The 22,461-nt window shown below is 46.9% G+C and overlaps 1 protein-coding gene across 1 annotated transcript; it reads right to left on the bottom strand.

Annotated features, from left to right (window-relative positions):
- Nucleotides 1-12,534: 12,534 nt before the first annotated feature.
- On the bottom strand, nucleotides 12,535-21,450 carry ADORA2A (adenosine A2a receptor). The gene is made up of 2 exons (XM_009992812.2): nucleotides 21,061-21,450; nucleotides 12,535-13,495 (listed from the first exon to the last, which is right to left on the bottom strand). Exons 1-2 carry the CDS (start codon nucleotides 21,408-21,410, stop codon nucleotides 12,535-12,537), a joined length of 1,311 nt encoding a protein of 436 aa, XP_009991114.1. The 5' UTR covers nucleotides 21,411-21,450.
- Nucleotides 21,451-22,461: the final 1,011 nt, after the last annotated feature.

The following is a 22,461-nucleotide window of genomic DNA, read 5'->3' as shown; positions in this document are numbered from 1 at the left end:
CACACCACCTCTTCACCCAGCTTCCCAGTCTCTGACCTGGTTTCTCCCAATGGTCCTATTCTTTGTGCCCAATTTCCTTCTTGCTTCTATGTAGCTCCCTCAAAGAAATAGCAGGGAATCAGCTAGTGTATCCTGGTATGCTGGTGCAGAGAGATATGGGCAGCCTCAGTGCCTCTCCCTGACACACCGCAGCATGCGGCTTTTCAGGAAACAGGAGAACATAGAGCAGAGGGGAAGAAACCAGCAAACAAAGAAAAAGTAAAACCAAAAAAGCACCAGAAGAGATACACAAGATTAAATGGAAAAAATAACCCCAAAAATTGAGGAGAGGAAGAGTGCCACCTTCAAAACACAGCACAGGTAGAAGCTGGGGAGACAGGGAGTGTAGACAGGTAGAACAAACTCAGGATTTATGGGAACAAAAGGGTTTTCTTCTGTTCCTCCCATGAGCTCTACCAGCAGTCCTGCCCTGTTCCCCCCACCCACCCATGCAAATTCACCTTCAATTACCTTAGGAACATTCATTACAGGAAAATGCCCTGAGTGTATCAAATTAGTGCCTTATGAAAGCCCATTCAGGAAACATCCACATGATCCTTATTCAGTTAGCAGGAGGGGATGGAGTGGGGATGCCAAGTGAGAAGGGGGTTTCGTGCAAACATATGCCTCAGGACTGATGGGCTGGCAGCGCTCTGCAGGCACAGAGCAGGGACCACATCCTGTCTACTCTGTTCTGAGTACTGATGCAGCCTCACGATTGCTTTTGTGCACCAAACCCATCATATTTTAGAGCTGAAAAAATCCTAAGCCTAGATGGAAAGTGCTAGGATGTACAACTAGGCCAGGAAGTATCCACAGGGACATGTCATTTTCATCTACATGACAGACCAAGGACAATGAGCCTCAGATGCCTTTGGAGGGCGTTTTAACCTCAGAGCTTTGGTATGAACTTACTGCACTGGAACAAGCAGCCAAGGCACTTGGAGCAATGACAGAGATCATAGCACTCCAAAATCTTCCCCCTGTAGCTGGGGTTGGGAAAAGGTGAAACTTCCATGTGCAATACAAGAAGGTCTTGAATCTGCAAAATCTACCAATCAACTCATTGAAACTGTGCCCATGACACACTGGTGCATGTCATCAGCACGTTTCCTCAGGTGCTGTACAGAGATCTCATTGAGAGGACAGAGCCACAGACTAAGACTTCTGCTTCTTGAGACAAGGTACAGCAGAGTTGAGAAATATGGTGCCTCACAGAAATGCCCCATTCTCCTGCTTGTATTGCCCCAGGGAAATGGGATATAACACACTGCCAACAGCTGTGAGCAAACAAGATTGTCCACACGGCAGCTGTAAGGCGAATGGGACTGAAGAGAGAGAAATTCCTCTCTCTGACAATAGCTAATGGGCTCCAGGCAGACTGGCAGCTGCAAAGCACCCAGTCCTCTGCTCTGGTTCAGCTGACCAGGCACCTCTGGGACTGTACTTTGAGCTGGTGAAGAGGCAGAACGAGTCTGCTTCGATCTATTTTTATACTGCAGATCCATCTGCTCCTCTCCACAGCTGGCAAGGCCTGGAGCTCAGCTTAGATCCTCCCAACAAAAGCCTCTTTATGAGGCATGGGAATCCTCCACCACTATAAACACCATTTGGAAAGGATTGCCCAGGCAGAGGCTATTTTGGGCACCACAGGTGGCTCCTCCATCCTGCTGAGCATAGGGATGGAGCCAGCAGATGCCTCGCCACAATACTACCCAGCCATTCCACGGGGGATAAACCCTGAGCAATATGCAGGCTCTGAGGAGGCCACAGGATCTGAGGGGATGGGACACAAAGCAGAGGCCAAGAGGAGGAGTTCAGGGAATAGGTTTCATAGGTGAGACAGAACAGAGTTTCCACCAACACAGAGACCCTCAGAAATGCTTTTGAGACAGAAAGACAAGAGCAATGTCCAGGTGGAGCAGAGCTAATCAGAGCCTCTGCCTTGAGCAAACCACTAACTCACCTCACATCTGGACTCAAGATCTTCATTCCACAGACCCTCTGCCCTAGAGACCAACTGCTACTCTGTCTGGGCAAAGCAGAAACCCCCTTTCCTCTCCTTTCCTCTGTCCAGGCACTGACCCCTTCCTTGGTGTCAAGGTTTGACATCTGCTTGCTCCTGTTAGAGAGAGCATCAAGCTCTGTGTTTCCCCCGACACACACAGAGCAGAAAGCTCTCCCGGCCTCTCCTTTCTCTGGGATCTTATTGCATGGATGCTATTTCCTGTGTTTACTTTCCTTGTCTGGCTAGCTGGCCTGGAGGGTCTCACCTGCTGGAAAACTGCCATTACTTCTCCATCTGCAGCAGTGACCAAGGATTAGCAAAAAAATAGCCTTAGGTCACTTCCAGTTTCCTTAGGATGCCTGACTGCCAGCAGAGGTCAAAGGCCACGGATGCTGAGAGGGAGCAAGTTCCTGTGCGTCTTACCTGGAGACTGACATCGGCAGATCCATCTCTTTAGGAAGCAGAACAGGGACACGTGCTTCACAGCACTGGGATTCATCCGGCGTAGAGACAACACAGCCACCTGGAAAACACCAAATTCATGGCTACGTGCATGAGGACCTCCCTTCGGAGAGAGTGAACGTGTCTGTGCAGCAGACAGAGCGCACCCTCTTCCAAGACCTGACCGACACGCAGGCTTCAGCGTTTGGTGTCATCCACATGTCGCTGACATCCCGACCCCAGGATGCAGCCTCATGCCTCTGACGGGAAGAAAGCATTCAGCTCTCCCTGGGAGGATCGTACGTCCCACACAGTGCTTCCAGATCCAACACCGACCGAAAGATCCTCCTGCAAGGGAATCGGAGGGTGCTGGTGGTGTGCAGCACCAGCACACCAGGTCCCTCCCTCCAGCCACACACTGAAAACCTACAGGAACGTTGTTTCTACAGTCCTTTTGAACGTCCAGGTAGTGCTGAACCACAGAAAGGGACAGGCAGCCCTTGCATCTCAGAGAAACTTCTTGTGCTTCCCCAGGTCTGGAATACGGCAGGAAAGGAGGGATCATCTGCAAATGCAGAACTTAGGATGGGAGGGAACTTGCATGGGAAGCAAGTGCTCAGAGAAAGCAAGCTATAAAGGTTTCTGATTAAAAGCCTGGATTCCCAAGTCCATAAGGAATAGAGGATCTCGGATTTGACTTCGTTGCAGATGAATGTTACATGGGTTAATTCTGCAGATGGGAAGGCCTCAGTGCAAGTTAGGGATTTTACTGTATATTTCCTCTGGAAGGAAATCAACATGCTATTTCTCATGAATTCAGAAAGGACGCAGCTGTAGAACAAGCAGCTGACTCTCAGCTTTAGTTGTGGCATTGAGTTACCATTGGTGGGAGGAAAGACTATTTCTGTTTTTCTAATGCAACCTTTAGCATTTTGATCCTTCTGGAATTAGAGGATGATCTTGAGGAGGGTCTGAGATTTTTTGTCTCCACCCTATTCTGTTAGTGCTTTTGGCATGAATATAAAGAAAGGCAGGAAACACTTGGAACACTGGACTGCTCCCAAATGGCAAGCACCTCAGAAACAAGGCAACCAGTTGTCCTTCAAGGTACTGAGCGCTCATGTAGCCCAGCACTCCGGTACCCGTGCTCTGTGCTCTCCTCTTGAGGCTCTGCCCTTGAATCAGCCATAATCTTTGTGAATCGTCTGCAGCTCTGCCGCTGTAGCCTCTGTGGGACTGGGAATGCAAACATTAGCCCTCTTCTCCCCACTGGCTTTTGGCTCTGCAGAATAACTGTGTTACCATCACCGAACAGCTTCAATTTAGCAGCACATGATTCCCAGTTGTCTGCAAAGGGGCCCTGTATATCACAGCCCCTGTCACCAGGGCTAGCTCAGAAAACCTGACTGTGATTGCTCACAATCATGGTTAACAGAGGAGATGGTACGGCAGGGATTCGCCCGGCAGCAGGCAAGTCTCAGAGCTGCCATTCCTGTCACCTGTAAAAATTGGCCACATCCTCTGAATGATGGAATTGTTTAATATCAGAGGATCCAGCATGCATGGAAGGCCTGCTGAAAAGACGTGAATGCAGGAAACAACACTGTTCAAAGCCACCTTAAATGCTTGATGGGTTATACAGTAACGTGAAAGGATGGGTAGTCCTCCTTGTCCCAGGATTCACACCACTGCCAGCCGCGTTCTTATTTTGCAAGACATTTCTTTTCTTTTTATGGCCCAGCGGTAAAAGGTTGTATCAGCACGGATTCAAACTGACCTTCATCCAGCCTGGATCAGCATGGTCAGAGATGCCAGGTCCAGTGCACCTGCCCTGCAGAAGGCTTCAGCATCTGCCACTGTTCAGCCGTTCAGCACACCTCCAAAATAGGAACTTGGCAAACAAAGCTAACAGAGCGCATTGCTAAGCAGAACATTCTGCCGAGTCCCAACACCAGGACTGCATGTTATAGGGCATTTGCCAATTCCTGAGTCAACTTTATTTATTATACACTAGAAAGGTCATGACGAATCTCAAAAGATAAAATCTGTGTCTGTCAAGCCGCCTTCCTTATTTTCATTGGCCCAGACCCTCACGTTCCACACCAACAATAACAGGACATGGGTTCAAGAGGCACCGTGAGTGCAGCTTACCCTAAGATGGCCCAGGCTTGTTTTGCATTCTTTGTAGAACTGATCCAGGCTGCTCGATTCTCTCTTTATTAGGACTTTTTTTCTCCTCCTGGATACAATCACCACATTGCACAAGAGCCTTGCATCCCTGGGAACCCCAAAGCACAGGCACAAGCTTTCACAGCCCAGATGATGCCAAATGCCCAAATGATGCAGCTGCAAGTTCTCCAGCAAGATGAAGTATCCAACTGGGATATGCTTAACTCCCATTTACAAGTAATATCCTGGACTAATAACAGCCCAAAATCCCCATGACCTCATCAACAGCTGAGGCAGCAAGATACCCCGTGCACATAAATTTTCTTCACTGTCATTATGAGCTGTTATCTAATGTCATTGACTTAGGTAAGGCAAAAAGTCAGAGCTGCCCAGGGCTCAAGGTAAATCCTTAGCAAACAAAGCCAGAGCGAATGCAGCTCCAGGGCTGCCAGTGTCCAAGATAGCAAGTTTAAAGACTGCCCTGGGCTCTGTAGAAGTTGCAGTCACCTCTCTGGATTGCAGCTGGACACTCCCAAAAACCACAGTCCCAGGTTTGGAGTTCAGTGCAACAGGCTCAGACCACACAGTATGGATCTGCACTCCAAATAACCTCATCTTTACACAGCTGATTCTGAATCTGCAGACTGAAAGCTCTCTTCCCAGTCCTCGCCTTTCGCTTGCTGAAAAATCACCATGCTACTCTCAGACCCAAACTTGGCTTAGATCATTTTCTTTGATGTGTTGCAAGGACTCCAATTCTCAAAATGAATTTCTGATTTTCTGAGATGTGGTTAGTACTTTCCTGTCACCCTGCAGGATCTCAGCAGTGACTACTGCAGTCACACAGCAGAGAAACGATACTGTTGGTAAGAGCTGCACATCTTGCAGCCAAAAACCCTCCAACAGTCCCATCCACTGTGTCATTTCTGAGGAGATATCTCCAATAATCAGAAGTGCCCCCCTTTCTTCTCAGAACAGCACTGAAGATGAGATTGGGAAGTCAGGGAGGGATACAGCTGCGCTTACCATCCAGCGAGATTCCAACCTGCGGTGAGTCACATCATCTAACCTGAGGTGCTTATTTGCAGGATTGGAGAGGTGGATTCCTTCCAGGACCACTCCAAGCTGGCAGAAGTCTCTCTCCCTTCCCTGAATGAACACATGGGGAATCTCACTCCTCACTTGGTCACTTCAGTCAAATGCAGAACAGTGGGAATCTTTCCTGTGAAAGTAAATCGTGAGGTCCACAGGGCCTCAGAAAAGGTGCTCTGAGCTTTTAACTTCCCAACACTTCTCCTTGAAACACATGATGGCCAAGAGCACAGCAGGCACTTGTATGCACTATTCTTAGCAGCAAAGGCTTCCTGTTTGGGGGCAGAAGTGACAAGGAAGATCCTGCTGCTTTAAATACTGTGAAAAGCTTTTTAGCCAAAAACATTATCAACCCATTAGGAGGGAAAACACCATCCTCCACAGCCCCATCCTACTTCACCATTCAGAAATGTCATCAGTTCCCTACTACTGCAGTAAATATTACACTCTTGAGCGAGATTATCCTCAGACAGCTCTTAGTCTACAGCAAAAGCCCTGCAAAGTCTAGTTTCTTTGGGTGACTAAGCCAGGGTTCAGATCTCTGAGCAGAGATTTCCAGATCAGGCCAATTGTGTTGTTAAACTGGGAGCTCTCTCTGTTCTTTCAAGTGCTCGCTTTCTTCCCAGGGCCAGGTACGGCCATTGTTCCCCTGGGCTCCTGCAGATGCCCATTGTTCCTCTGAGCTCCTGGCCTTTGATGCTGCAGAACAAAACGAACCGTATTTGTGAAAGGAGGGAAAAAAAAAAAAATCAAAAAGCTTTTCAATTACACAGTTGGTTGAACAGCTTGGGCACAGCTGACCACAGAGCACCAGGGTGCCGGCACCTCTCCACAAACTGGAACCTCCAGTGAGGTCTCTTGCCCAGCTGCAAAGTGAACTAAAAGAGGGAATGACCAGTAGCTGATGGTTATCTCGTGAACTTTCATTTCATCACTTCCAAATGCTCCTGGATTGCACAGACTTTGACTAACCTCCTCACACACACATTTAGTAGCTGCCAGCTGGAAAAAGCTAGAAATTATTCCCGCTTCATCCTGTCAGCATTGCTTAGAATTGGCTTGAGAAACACCACAGTAGCATCTAGATTGACTGCCTCCATCTCCAGACTCATTTGGTTGACATCAGCTCAGCCTGAGTGGCACTGGCAGAACTGGACAGAGGTCTTAAATTGTGATGGTCTTACAAGGAGGTCTGAGGTGCAGCAGCAGAGCCATGTGGAAGGAGAGCCAGTAGGCTGGGATGCTCCAGTCACAGCTGGAAAAGTTGTTTCATGGTCCAGGTATGGACCCTCCAGGTCCTGCTACGTAACACACTGTTCCTGACACCGCAGCGGTTTGGGCAAATGCAGTACTCTACCTTGTGTTCAGTATGCAGCCTTAAACGTTTTTCTCTTACTGCCAGGATGACAGATCCCAGGATGTCAGAGATGTGAGGGGTCTTCTAGTCCATCTGGGTCTGTCACCTTAGTCTGTGCTAGTATCTTCTGCAAAAGAACAGGCAGCACCAGGGAGAGAGCTCTCTGGAAGGATCAATCTATGGAAAAGGCTAATAAAATAATAAGAAAACACTTGCACAAAAAAGGGCCAGCCAGCCGGATCTTCCTGGGACAAAGGCACTCACGCTTTCTTTTACAAATATATTTTATTATTTTAATGCTTATTAAGAAATGTAACCAAGACAGACTCAGCAGCACCAGCGGCTCCTCACTGCCCAGCAGTCTGATGACTTCACAGATATGAAAACTTCACAGATTCAAAAAAAACCCACCTTTGGTCAATGCACTTTAAATACATTTGCATGCACAGATTCTCCCACCCCTTTCCCTCCCCTCCCACTGGTAACTGACAAACGGAGGGAAAACAACAACTATACTCATAAAACATTTAAATTAAAAGAGTAATTGTTTCATAGTGACAGTGTGTGCAGCAGGGTGTTCATAGTGTCTTGGTTTGCAGACCACAGAGACAACTGCTCCACAGGATGGGTCAGGAACACCAGCTCCTGAGACAGAGTGGAGGAAGCAAAGGATGTTCTCAGATCAACAGGTTCCAGTCTTGATTTTAACACATCCTTGTGTGAACAATCCCAGCAGACAAGTAAGACAGGGAGTTACACACAACAGTGCCCCAGTTTGGGGATTCTCAGTCTGTCAGGGTTAGTTCACCTCTCACGCAAATGAGGAACTGGTGTGATTTAGTTACTTTTGATGTGTTTTACTGTAAAGAAGGCCAAAAGCTCAGGGCTAGAAAGAAAAAAAATCTCTGGTATGACTCAGTGCAGTTTGATGCCCAAAACAAATTGGGAGGGAACTGACTATTAGGCAGCTAAACTTAGCAAACACCACAAGAGAGTATTCTACAGTTTAAATGCATCGCAGCACTGTTACAGCATGCTTGTCCTTCCCACAGAACGTAGCTGGATTGATTTGTTTTCAGGTAGGGCTCATGTTCATGAAGTAGAAAGGCTTTTGTTACTCCTGGACATGCTCATGAACATGAGACAATGCATCTGGAAAGGAGATAATCCATAAGAACCTCAGTCACATACAGACCATACGAAGTCAACTCTCACACATAGCAGACAAGGCTGCCCCTCTGCAGTGACCCCAGGAGAGCCGTAAGATGTACATCCTTTCCAGAGTCCTTCCTCAGCAAGTCACACCTTGGTCTCATGCCAGCACTGCTCCCCTGAGACCATCTGTGCAATCCCCATCACCTCCCAGCACATTCCCGCTCCCCTGAAACCCTCCCAAACACCTACACTACAAATCTTCCTTCACCACCAAGATTTTCCATCTAACCCTGACCTCCAGTCTGCTCTCACACCTTAGAGACTTTTCCATATCCACCAGCATCCCCTGGAGCCTCTTTTCAAAGAATAATCAAAGGTTCAGACTACTCCATGTAAGTCCCAATTCCATCTGCACAATAAGCTTCCTAGCACCGACGGAGATCAGTGGCAAACCCCTTCTTTCCGCAGTAAGCCCAGCTGTTCCACCATGCCAAACTGCTTCTCTGTTCAAGAGCTGCAGTTCAAGCTTGCACAGAGCTTTGAAATATGACTGATCCAGAAGATACTCTGCAGGACAAAGCTGTAAGTGCATTTATTTGCACACACAAAAAGCAGTGCCCTATTGAGGAGAGGGCCCCAAGAACTCTTGATGAAATTACTCCTGGCAAATGATCAAACTTAACTTTCCCCAAAACCCTATAAAGCAAACAAACCCTGGAGCCTAAGAGTCTCCAGAGAATGGTGAAATTCATGGAATGCCCTCATGCCAAATGAGGCACCACATCTCTCTGTGGCTCTGGAGCCACTTTTAGTAAGATGTTCCAGCTCAATGAAATTAGTCTCTTCTTACCCCAGCTCTTACTTTCTGGACCCACTGCTCCTTGGATTCCCAAGGAGGTCTTCTCCAGCCTCTCCTGATGATCGCCTCATTCTTCCCTTTGTCTTGGTACCATCTTTGTTTATCCAGAACAGCTATATTTTAGCAGCTAAACATTCTTCAGCTGGAATGAAAATGGGGATATGAGTGGAGAGGTTAGGAAAAAAATCACTTAACTTTCACTTTTCTAATGATCCCTGTCCTATGCAGTTTGGAAGAGAGGTACTTTTCCAAGAGTGGAGAGTGCTGCCAAGAGAAAGAAGAGCACACTTCACTGATGGGACCCTAAAGCTTTTTTTTTTTTTAAAAAAAAAAAAAAAGCCTTGAAATTACGATCCCTAGGAAACAGAAAAAAGAAATCCAAAATTCTGTTCAAAAGGCTCATGCTCCCCACAACAACTGCTTTGGAAACATCTTCTGGAGGTCCATCTCAGACATATATTTGCCAGAAGGCACACAGCATGGGATGCAGTTGCCATCCCTTCCTTCCTGTGGCTACAGACTTCCAATTCTATATAAAACATGCTGCCTCCTTATCCCCACTGCACTTCCTCCTGCACGCATCCCCCGGCCCCTTCACACACCCTCTTCACTTCAAATCTGGATCTCTGATATTGAAAGGGACTGGACACACTTGGGGGGCATCTCAACAGAAAAGCTAATTGCAAGACACCTGGAAACTCGCAGTAAGCTCGCATGGTGATCTGTTTGGGCAGGAAAGTTTTCCAGAGGGACAATCCTAAGTTTGTTGCATCAACATAGATAAACGTGATTCTTATGGCAACCAAGCAAGAAGCTGCCATAATTGAGTGTGAAGCAGCTCAGGAAACAATAGAAAGCAACCAACCGACATCAGCTGTTGAAAGTCTGATGCAACGTGGCATAAAACATTTTTTACTTTACAATGGCAACTAAAGCTCAATAGGAGCCACTTCTGCACTCGCGTGTGTTCCAGCACATGAGCCATGCTGGTATTTTCCCACACTTCCTTCCCTGCTCTGCTTCTTTGTGGACCTAATTGTTACTGACATGAATACCGGATGTAATCTTGTGTTATTCTTAGAAACATCTCAGCTCCCAACTGAGGCCTGAAGAGATCAGACCCCCATTTTCCTAACTGAGTTCCTCTGCCACTGTTACAGGAGGTCAGAGGAGCCATCCCACAAACAACCTACAGAAATATTCCATCAAGAAAGATCAAGAGTAACAAGATCCTGAGTCGCTCTACAGAGGAACTATCTACGACGTCAGTCACAGGGAAACGGCTTAGTGTTTGTTAATGGTGCTGGAGTGATAATCCACTCTTCTGACGTTAGACTACATGGAAGAGCCGTGCCAAGAAAGCAGCAATTCAATTAAACTGTGAAGTCTATTGTTCTACAAACTTGCTTGTCTTTCTGCTAAGGATTATGGTGGCAACCACATCTTTTTATCCATCTTACAGTAAGCTTCGTGCTAGCCTGGAGCAGTTACACACTTGAAGACATTCAGCATTATAAACTACTCCCCACCTTCATGTAGAGAGACTGGCAAAAAGAAAATTATCCTCAAATAAAAGTGACTTTTCATTTTAGTAGTTCACAATATTTAAAATAAACATGGAATAAGAACATACAAACCTAACTCGCTCTTCCTCAAATATAAAAATCCAGTTCCCTCTTCCTTTCTGCAAATGAGATTATTTGGCTTCTGAAAAGTTAGTGGACAGACACAAGGAAGAGTCTGGTTATGGGGATAATATTTCTGGTATTTTCAGCTAGGGAATAAGCTTCAGATGCCTGGAATTACAAGACTTTTAGTCTTCCAGTAGGACCATTACTGCCTGTCTCTCCAGAAGGCTGCTGGTATTGGACATGGATTATTTGTCTGGAAAACAAAAAACCAGGCAATCTTTAGGTAGAATTCAAGCTGATGTGGCATTCTGCTGTCCTTGAGCTACCAGGCTTCATGAGTGATACAGAAAATTATCAAACTGCTGTGAAACACCTCGACAACAAACCACATCAGTGTCTATACGTGCTGCAGCACAGATTTGCCTGTTCTCTTACACGGACAGACTACTGCAGTTTCTAAGCTGATTTCCACTATTACTGACACCTTTCAGCTTCTCAGAGCAGAAGCATCCTCTGACCAGGCAGATCCAGCTCTGTTGGCCTCTGCACCACAGGGACACCTCTGGCTTCATAGCAAAGCACATCAGGAAAAAACTGAAATCACAGGAGAAAAGGTGTTTAAATAGAGCTCATTGAAATTCCAAAAGTAAGTGTTAGGTACATGTGTGTGTTCCTCTCTACTCTGATAAAGAAGAGAATAAATCCCACAGCCTTTTGAGTGAGGATGAAAACGGACAGAATATGGAAAATTAGCCCTCACACACACATTTGGGGCCATGGGAAGAATTTGCATTCTAGGAGCTGAGGACGACAAGCACAGAGACAGAGGGGAAAACGCAGACAGTGCCCACCAGCCTACAGACAGCTCGCACACCCGATAGCTCTTCACAACACCTCGGGGCACGACTGCTCTGGTGACACAGACCACAACCTGGCAGACCTCAACCCTGTCCATCATCTGCAGCACCAAGTCCTGCTAACAGCCCTTTTGCTAAGGGAAATCCATACTACAGACTCCATGGTCATTATTTGCTAGGCAAAGTGGAGAGCTATGAAGTTATATTTGCCATGTACATCTGGAACATTGAGCGCTCAGGGAATGGATATGAGTTCTTGCCCTTCTTTTATAACTTAACATACAGTAATCTTATCAAGACAAGAAAAAAACAAAACATTCAAGCAACCTGTTGCAGTATAAGCTTTAAAAACATGATCTGAAAGACAAAATGCCATGGTTGAAGGTATCCAAAGTTCCCATCAGGTAAATTCCTTCCCTCTCTGAGCAGCTGCTGGCATCCTTCCTGACCAATAGATGTTGCTATCCCCCTTCTGTTTGTTGCAGGGCCGAAGTACTAACAGGCCCCTTTCCTGTTGCTCTTTGCAATTCAGTGAGTGCTTCCAGCCATGCTTTTATTTCTGTTGGTAAAGAAAGCAAAACCGACATACAACCACAGATACACAGTACAGCGCAATGTCACGATGTGCCCTGCATCAGCAGTCTCCCAGTGCTGAACTCGGAATGCCACCTTTGACCTTGGCACTGCTCTTGGTGACAGGTCTTTGATGGGTAATGTGTCCCTTCTTCCTTAGTCCATTTCAATGGTTTCTTGGCTTTTCTCCAGTCTAGTGTTTAGGATCATCCCAACAGTCCTGGGTAGGGACCCCTTTTCTCCACAGTGATCTGAATACACACCTCTTTCCCCGCCCCCCAACCTCCCTTTCTGCCATGGCAGAGGTCACCAATTAAAAAAAATATTCTACCAGGAAGACTTTGAAAGTCTCATCAGGAAACATCAGCTGCTGCGAAGGCTGCTCTTTCCAGATCTGAGTAAGACACCTGGGCATCAAGTAGCTCTTCACTGTGAAGCTCCCTGTTCATGCATGCATCTGAGAGAATCCCATTTTTGCAGGAATGTGGGAGATGCCCATTTGTCTCCATGTCCAGAGCATTTCCATTCTGGTGCCATTCCAAGCCAGCTTTGCATTTGTTCAAGTCCTGCTTTTCAGGATCTCTGTGAATCTCTCCATTGGTGTATACCTCTAGTGCATACTCACTGATTCGTATGCTGGCATTCTCTGCGTCCCCACCATGAGTGGAAGTCCTAGAGCTGGCTGTTCCTGCCTTGAAGGGCTCCTTCCGGCCCAGGATATGCTGGCTGATGATTTTACGGAAGGTGTATCGGAACTCCCTGATTCGGTAAGCATAAATTAGAGGATTTACTACAGAGTTGGCATGAGACAGGATAATAGCCAGATACATCAGCCAAAGGGGAGCATGGGCACAATTTGGGCAAAAAAGGGTAAAGCAGTTAATAATATGTAGTGGAAGCCAGCAGACTGCAAACAACCCAACAATGATGGCTAGAGACTTAGCTGCATGGACTTCCTTCTGCAAAGTGGAGCGAGAACGTTCCCCATGTACCATCTTGTTCTCCATCTGCTTGAGCTGTCGTCGGGCTGCCATGAAGATTTTCAAGTAGATACCAAACATGAGGAGGAGGGGCAAGAGCACACAGGCAAAGAAGTTGTAGTAGACCATGTACTCCATGGTGACCACAGCCTCAAAGAGACATGCCACCATACTGTTGCTGCAGTTGATGGGAGAGGACTTATTGGAACCTAGCTCTTCGATCTGGGAGCGATTGTGCCACCCAAGCATTGGTGTCAAGCCGATGATGAAAGATAATACCCAGCAGATGGCAATGATACCCTTAGCTCGAGAGCCAGTCACCAAGCCATTGTACCTATAAAGCAGAGGAAATGGGAATTACATCAGTATCACTCAACAAGTCCCTGACACCCAAGCAACTTCCCAATAGCCCAATGTCCCAGAAGATAGCAAGAAAGGCACCTGCTTCTTCAGACGGGCCTTTGAACTGCCATGCAGAACCCATGTAGCACAGCACAGCAAGGACTCCATGGTGACATTGTATGCCACCTATTTCCCTCCCCTTTCCCTTAGGCAGTGAACAGGTGACAGAAAAGCAAGGAAATTAGTACAGTTTTCATCTGTGTTCCTTCACTCCACCAGCCCACTTTGTCATGCACGTAGATCTTGCAGCCTGGATAATCAACAGCACTGCTCTGACCCTTGGTGATGAAGACCACTGTGGCTCTCTCACCGAAGGCTGAGGTAGTTCCTCCTTTCTGGGAAAGGAGCAGCCTTGTAGCACGGAATTGCAGGTCTGTCTTGCAATAGTTCTGTAAGCCAAATAGCACAAAAGAACTCAGAGGCACAGTGCCACCAGCCCCACGTCCCTGTTCAGGTGTGCTCCAGGGAAGTTCTGCTGGCTCAACTGCAGAAGCCAGGCTGACATTGCCTTGCATAGCACCTCACTCTGCTCCACAGCGGCACTTTCAGGAAGGCCAGCACCACCAACCTTCCTTCAACGAGACAAGTCAGCAGCTTTCCTCACCAGCCCAGCTAAGCTGACCCCATGTCTTTCTCAGAAAGGAGGAGTTAATCTGAGGACTGCTCTGACCACAGGTGTGCTGTGGGCTGCACTGCACACACCAAAGGGGAAGTCAGTGGTGGAGGTATTGATATGCCTGACTGCAGTCAGTGCCCTTAGCAGTAAGTTCTCCAACATCTGTTGAAAGAGACAATAAGCAACATGGTAAGAATCCAACAGTGCAGCCAGGGAGCTTGGTTTGTTTGAAATACCGGCCAGTTCCCAAGGCCTCACAGGTTACTGCGAGTCCTGAGCTGACTCCACCAGTTCTTCTCTCTGAAAACGTAAATCAGGGCAACGTCTAACATTTCAATGCAATTTCCTTCCCTTGGTAACACTTAGCATGGAAAGTAGATGGCTGGATTCCCACATTGTCCAGCATTGAGTCCCACACTGTACGTGACCCCATGTGTCTGCAACCGGACAACAGTAACGCTGGGCTCCCAGTGTTTACCCAACACTCCTTCTCCCTCTGTCCTCAGATTTCTCTCAGCAAACAAACAGTAACAAAAAATAATCCAACAAGGCAGAGAAATCTTTCCATCTCTCAATGAAAGTTACTCCCACAGGTTCATGCTCCCATCCCAATGCAAGTTCAAGACAGGGGAGGAGAGAGGCTGCTTGTGCCAGACACAATACAGAATGGAGATCCTGCACATGCTTTAAATCCCGGCAGATGGGCCTTGGAAAAATCCTGGCTCCACACAAGACCTGACAGGCTTGGGTCTCCCTTCCGAAGCTGCATTTCAAAATCAGAAAAGAGGGAGGGGGTGAGGGAGCCAACCGCACAATTTCTGGTACCCAAAACACACTGAAATCGTCCTTCCAGAAATGAAGGAGGGATTCAGCAGATTCTGAGAGACAGATTCCTCCAGCAAGTAGTGGATCCTGCTCAATGCTTAGGGGATGCTAAGGGCACAGCATGGATGACAGCAGGGAGCTGCTCACACTCAGACCTCATCAACACAGCAAAACAGCATCTGTGCTTTGAAATGTACATTCAGGGAGCAGGAGACTGGCTGAAGGCACTTGAAGCTTGGAAAAACAAAAAACAAACAAAGCAACCACTCTCAAAACCCTGCAGCCCTGGAATTGGCTACATCTTGTCAGAGGAATTTTGAAATTGTGCAGCTGTTATCCCACGACTAGAGATGTCCCTTCCCTTCCACTAAAAATATATTCATTACTGCTCCAGGCAAACACCCCCCCTTCTCCCTCCCTCTTACCCTCTGGGGATTCCCATGCAACAAACTTTACAAGGCTTAGGAACAGCGCTCAACCCAAGCAGCCGCCTGCTTTCCAGCTGCAGTGTATTATGCCGGCAGTGGCAATCACCAACCTACCAGCAAGCGCGTTTCCATACCGCCTCGCTCAGTACCTCCAAGGGCTGAGAGAGAAAGCTCACAGCGTCTCGTCACACAGTCTATGGCACTATGTTGGTCAGGTACCCATCGAGAAGTGTTCATTCACTTGGGAGAGATTAATTTCTAGGATCCACATGAGACACTTCTGGCTGACTCAGCTGAGGTAGGGTTATTATCCAGGTGGACGTTCCTGGACTCTTTCCTTTTGTCCACTTAGAAACGTCACCAGGCCAGCATTGAAGAGTTTGTGCACCTATCTAGGCATCTTTCTAGCCTCATAGCAACCAGGCCAGAGCTACTCTCTGTATCCTCAGTGCTGTACTGCTCTACATGGTAAGTTCAGGGATTCCAGGAAGCATCACATACACTGCGAGTTGCTAGCACCTATGCAGGAGACACAGCCTGCTGAAAAGAGCCGATCGCACCTACAGCCCATGTTCTGCATAGTTGGCAGGTGACTTTGTAGCATGTCTGATGTGTCCAGACAGCACTGGATTGCCTGTGCACAGGCAGCTCTCGCGCTTCCTGGAAATACTGCACTTGCTACACAAATGACTTCTACCCATGAAATTCCAGACACAAAGAACATTAGTGCAGAGCACAGGGCCACAGGAGTTGGGTGTGGGGACAGGGTCACCTGACTCCTCTAGAAAACAAAACTCACTTTTGCAAACACATGAAAATGTGGATGTTTTCCCCAAAATAATTTCACCTGCTCTCCCAACCATAGGTTGGTAAACTGACTCCAGGAGAACAGCTGCCCTTGGTGAAGGTACAACTCATCTGTGCTGCCTAGAGTAACTTGGCTGAGGATGTGACGCCTCTGGGTCCTTGGGCTAAGCTCTGTGTCATCGAGACAATGATTCCTGCACAACGCGTAGCACCTCATCAGACCGATTCATAAACTATGAAGCTGGGTGGAAGACAGAGCTGGTAGAACCACCACAGGGCCCCCAGGTTAAAATCTTTCCATACCCCGCATGGTATGCAGCTGGCCTAACTCATCGTCACAGCATCCAACCATCCAACCAGCCTGCTGTTGTCTTCCAAACCCACCTCTGGTTGACAGCACTGCACATCTTGGCCAGATGGCTCTGCCATGCATGGAGCGTGTTTCAGCCACCTTTACTGCATCGCACCAGAAAGCCTGCGCTTAGCATCGAGGGCACTGCTCTTTGTGAATTCCAGCAGTGCTCAATGGCTTTTAACAAATCACTACAAACCACTGTTCACTGGACACATCCACTCACCAGCCCACACCTCAGGCACCTGCAGCCATAGGGAGCAAGACAAAAGTAGGATATTCTATCCCTGTTACATGCACCTGGAAATGAGAGACACTGACAACCCCAGATCATCCAGAAAATCTTGTGGCAGAGCAAGAAACCAAACCCAGAACTGCTTGTGCACCTCCTAAACAACCCTTTCCCAAAACCGTCAGGAAGCTTTCTCCCCTCTTACCAGGTGCGGACTGATGCCAGTGCTGGTCTGTGCTATGGACACAGGGTAAGGCAGGAGCCCACAGGTGGGCACAGGGCTCTAAATGGCAGAAGCAACAACAGCAGGTAGGCACCGTTCTCTTGCTCAGCTTCCAGATGATGATCAGCTTTCATGATCAGCTTCCAGATTAAAACCTTGGTAACCGTGAGTTCCACCGTAGCCCAGGAAGCCATGGACAACTGCCACTGCTTTCAAAGCCATGCCCGTGCTTGTTCAAAGGAGGAAGCGAATTATTCTTCTTTCATATTGGGCTGAATCTGCCCATAATCTATTTGATGCAAACATGAGCGCATGCAGGCAATGCTTGTCATAAAGTCAAAAGATTTATGGCGAGCAGGAAAAGAAATAAGTCCGGATATGGCTCCAAGTGACGATAAAACATTAAATCTCTGATTCACTGATTGAGATGCTCATACATGAGCATTTGAGAAACCCTAGAGGATTAAAGCAACTGCTGAAACAGACAAAGGTCCCTTCCATGTCCTACACTTTATTCAGGGTTTGTGTTCATCTCCCCTGTTCTTCCTACCCCAGACTTTGAGAAGCAGTTCTTCATGTCCAGCTCCCTTAGCCTCTGGCAGAAAAGCATCCCAATGCCACCTCAGAGCTGCAGCTTCAGTCACCACTACTTGGGATGAATTTGTCCCAATGTTCCAAACATCAGGGAGCTAGACCTTAGTACTGCTTTCCTGGAGAAGCATCCCAGTAACTTAGGCAGTCATCTCCAAAGCAACTTCCATCAGAGGAAAAGGTCTGCACTTCAGCAAGTCACTGTAGTTGGCACTGCATGACCTGCATAAGTATTTATGCCACAGGTGAATATCTGAATCCAGCACACACAGCAAGCAGTAACCTGAGAAAACTTTTCTGTTTGGCTGCAGGAAGAAAAATTTCTCCTCTCCTTCCAGTGCATCGGACCTACCTGTCCTTCAGCATGGGAGTATCTCTACTACAGATGCCTGCACAAGAACACGTGGCTGGGCACTGCGCCCGCGGAGCACTTGCTGGCACCAAAGAGCCTGGAAAACAGCAATTGTTCTTGGCCCATGACTTCACCCTGGAGCTCAGACTCGCAGTCAGTTTTGTTGGGAACACCCAGGGGTTTTGTATCGGTGAGCACAGGTTTTCAGGTACCTGCCATGTTAGAGACAAGGTTCAGGTTTTATCCCAGACCGAACAATGGCTTGGACTCACTTCCTTGGGAGTGCCTTACTCCCACTTGCAGAGTGTCACGTCTGTATAACACCTGGCAGAATTCAGCAAAGCGTTTGAGAACTTTTGGAAAGTTAATCAAATTCTACACAATGTTTTAATCATTTGAAAGGTAGAACCCATAAAACATTCACAAATTAGTTTTCATGTATTTTTAAATTTTACATATAGATGTCTTTCCTCACTGCAATTTTTTGGGGGAAGGTCTTTTATCCACCGAAAAATCATTCCAAAGGTAACTCTAATTATGTACTGAGGTGTCCAAAACCAAGCCGTTTTTGTCTCATTGTTCTGCCTCCTTAATACTGACAGTGTGGGAATTTGTGTGGGAATACACATCCTCATATGTACACACTGAGACATGTGGTTACCTTCCTTAGAACAAATCAGACACAAAACAGTTAAAAAGAAGAAGACAAAATAAGTTTGGACCTTTTTGGTTTTGCTAGAGTGAAGGAAGTCTGATTTATTTTTTTAAGAGCATTCATCTAATGAATATTAGCAATGCCTGGTGTCACCTTTCTTGTCCTCTGAGGAGGAGAGAAGAGGCTTTCTCAGGCATTAATGGATGGGGTAAAACATTGCATCTTTATTTGGGAGAACTCACCTTCCTATGGTTTCACACATTTTTGAGATACTCAGATATTAGAAAAAGAAAAAAAAAAACAAGGATGTGAGCAGTCTCAATCATATCATATTTCCCTCACATTTCAGCTCATCAGCTTTCACTTTCTCAGCATGTCTGAGGCTATAAATCTAATGCTTATTCATCCATAAATTCTTAAGGGGAAACACAATCGACAAGTTCTTCGCTCCTACTGTAAAAGGACAAACCAACAGAGGACAAGGAGGGGGAGGAACCCATGGATCTACCTGCAGGTGTCTGCACCCAATCGGCTCCACTGTTTCTGGAGCGGAAGAGGGTGTGCTCTGTTTTTTCAAAAACAAAATAGCGAAACCAGTACCGTGCCCAGCACTGATGAAGTCTGATTTTTCTAAAAGACTCTTTGCCTTGGCTATTCCAGGAAATTAAATTTTCAAGACAATATAGTTACAGTGATATCCAAAAAAACGGGCAGAAATCCAGATTTTTAAAATCCTTTTCCTGGCAAGTCATCCTCTAGCAATAAGAGTGCTTAACCTGTCAGCAAACGTCTTCCGAGTTAGCTCATGAGAGATGAATTAAGCATTAGCCCTTCTCAAATTCATTTCAGATGCACTCCTGAGGGCTATGCCACACATGTTTCTTTGTACCATCTATCGTTAGTTTGGTTTACAAACTGAAGCCATCTATATGTAGAACCATAGAAGACTGGAGACAGTCCAATTTATAGGTAACTAATACTGACAGAATTTTCTCCACAATGGAATGGGACAGTGTTCCTTACAACTACACCAAAAGTAGAGGCTGTAACAGGTACGACTACAGGTTTGGAAACCAGCAATTCACGGTGATGTTATAGCAGCACAAGCTAGCTGAAGCAAGGCTTCAGGAAAGACTATGCTGCACTGGTCCACATGGAAAGGTAATCTATTTTTCAATAGGAAGTTTGTGTTAATCAACATAAGTGCTGGATGATCAAAGTATTCACAAGAGACTAAACTAAATCGCACAGGTCAACACAAGCAATTTAAGCTTAATAGGAGTGCGGATGTCCAAAAACTCAAACTTGAGAGCACAAAATAAGAAGTTTGTTCCATTTTTGCAGCCAGATTTGTTGTCCAGGATAGGAAGCAAGTCTCTCCATTCCTGAGAGCATGCTGCATCCTCCTAAGGACAAGACGGGAAGGAAGGAGACTCCTACACTTTCCCTGCACTGGCCTCTCCTGAGGCTTCCTCTACATCTTTCCAGCTTACTGAATGACTTGGAAGCATGGCCATACAGTATTCAAACCCAGCCCACAAAATGCAGTGCTGCTTCGCACCCACAGTCAGATAAATCCCATCACAACAATATGCTTCTGGAAAACTGAACTGAGTAGCAGCCCCTGTGCATGTGGCAAAACTTCCCCTTGTCCCACATCAGCCTCGCTGGTTGCACACGGAGCAGCAGCTAGTCATATTCAGCTTTCGAGCTCTAATATTGAAGCATCCTTTTCTTCCTTTAAACTCCAGAGCAGAGACCACAGAATAACCATCTGCAGGTCTGGGTTGGGACAAGCCTCTGCCTGGACCTAAGACATGCTTTGCTTCCAGAGGCATTGCCTAAGCTAGTCCAAACCTTCCTAAAGGCCATTTCTTCATAGCCTGCTGCCTCTCCTCCCTTCATGTTTAATGGACCCCAAGAGAAACCCCCATCTACACTCTTCACAACCCTGCTACTACAGCTGCAGGCAGAGTCCCCCATGCTCCCCATGGGGAAGCAGACAAGTTGACCTCACCCCTTTCTGCCCTCCACCACATATTGCTTTAGCTCCACGTTCCCACAGTGATCCTCCTGGTGCTGTTGGCTGCAGCTTAGGGTGCAGGTTATTGAGGTTACTGCATGATCCGGTCTAAATACCAAATGGCAGCTCCTGGGCAGTGCCGTTGCGATGCCACGGGCATACACCATATGGGGACAGAGAAGAACTGGAAAAAGAAGCAATCAGAAAATCCAGCAGCCAAGGCAGCCTTCAAGACCCAGAAAAGTTTTGTTTTTTTCAAGTTACAAGAGGAAAAAGTGCTGATCTTCACTTAACTTTTCCTTCCTCGATTCATCTCCAGACCTGTTGCTTTCACCGATGTTCATCCCTCACCACCCTAGCCCGCTCCATCCCCCCTGCCCAACCCGTGCTTACCTGAGGGGTATGCGGATCGCAATGATTCTGTCAATGGCAATAGCAAGGAGGCTGAAGATCGAACTCTGAGTCAAGACCAGGACGAAGCAGGCAATGAAAAGGCAGCCATAGAAGAAGGCACAGAAGCCAGTGCTGATGGTGATGGCAAAGGGGATTGCCAGCACGCCCACGGCAATGTCAGCAGCAGCCAGGGACACCACAAAATAGTTGGTGACGTTCTGTAAGTTGCTATTCAAATAGACTGCCCAGCAGACCAGGATGTTCCCCAGGATGGCCAGCACTGCAATGATCAGTTCCAGGATGATGTAAGCTATGTCTGAGAGGAAGTCTTCTTTCCCATGTACTAGCATGGTGAGAATGACCAGGCCAATGTGAGAACGTGCCAGAAAAGCTCAGCGTTCATATCTGCAGAGCACTGAACAGCCAAGACACCTCAAAGCTGCCTGGGGTCTGAAGAGCACTCAGCTGCCAGCGGTGAAGGTTGCTCACACGCACCCTTTTCTCCTCATAGCTGTTCAAGATCTTTACAGCAGCAGGCGTCAAGAAAAAACCCAAGGGCTTTCCAGCTCCAGCAAAGTGGATTAACCAGATGCAGAATAATTCAAACTCCAGCAGACGAATAGACAGCAGAATATCTCAAGTAAACATACACGGCTCCCAGGCCACAAAGTCCAGCAGGCAAGATGACACAGAAAGTGTATTGTATGGCAGCATCACATCAGCTGTGACTTTTTACTTCCTGTTGACAATCACACTGCTAGTCATGGCTTCCTGTCATGTATATACCTACTAGCAACATCCTCTGGTTCTCTTTTTCATCTTTTCCCACTAGGACTTGTGAAATATTCTCTTCAGCTGAAGCAAACATTCGACTTCTTCACTTGTAATTTCCTTTAAAAGAAAAACACAAAACAAACACCAACCACATACACTAAGTAATCAGCTCTATGGAGGAGATGGAAAAAGCAAAATCTCATTAAAGTGGCATATTAAACTGATAACGGATATTAAACAGAACTAGAAGAATACATCATCGGCAAAAATCTCACATTTTGTCTATCCTGAAAGCTGCAGGGCCAAACCCAAGGTTCAGGAAGGCAGTATTTCACAGTGGTGATGAGAAACAAGGGATGTTTTGTTTTCGAGGCTACCAACTGAGCTGGCACTTCAGCAGCTGCTAAATAGGCTGTCCTGAAACACGAGAGCCCCACTAATTATGCCTTGGCAAGTATTGTGGCTCCACAGAGGAAAGGTGGAGGAGCCTTTCTACATACACCTGTCTCCCTCTGATCACAAACACAAGACTTGAGCCATTACATGCTGCTCGCCCTCATGTACTTCACCACAAAAGCATGCTGCTCTGTGATGACACGAACCTTCATTCATGAGGGGGTTATGTTG

The sequence above is a fragment of the Tauraco erythrolophus genome, chromosome 19 (assembly GCF_009769465.1).
Source record: "Tauraco erythrolophus isolate bTauEry1 chromosome 19, bTauEry1.pri, whole genome shotgun sequence".
NCBI lineage: Eukaryota > Metazoa > Chordata > Aves > Musophagiformes > Musophagidae > Tauraco > Tauraco erythrolophus.
This window is presented reverse-complemented; position numbering and strand designations above follow the sequence as displayed.

Excerpts from the sequence above, each read along its gene's own strand:
- ADORA2A (XM_009992812.2), bottom strand. The coding sequence starts at position 21,410 with ATGCTAGTACATGGGAAAGAAGACTTCCTCTCAGACATAGCTTACATC. Across the intron at positions 13,496-21,060 it reads GCGATCCGCATACCCCTCAG|GTACAATGGCTTGGTGACTG; the intron begins GTAAGCACGGGT and ends TCTGCTTTATAG.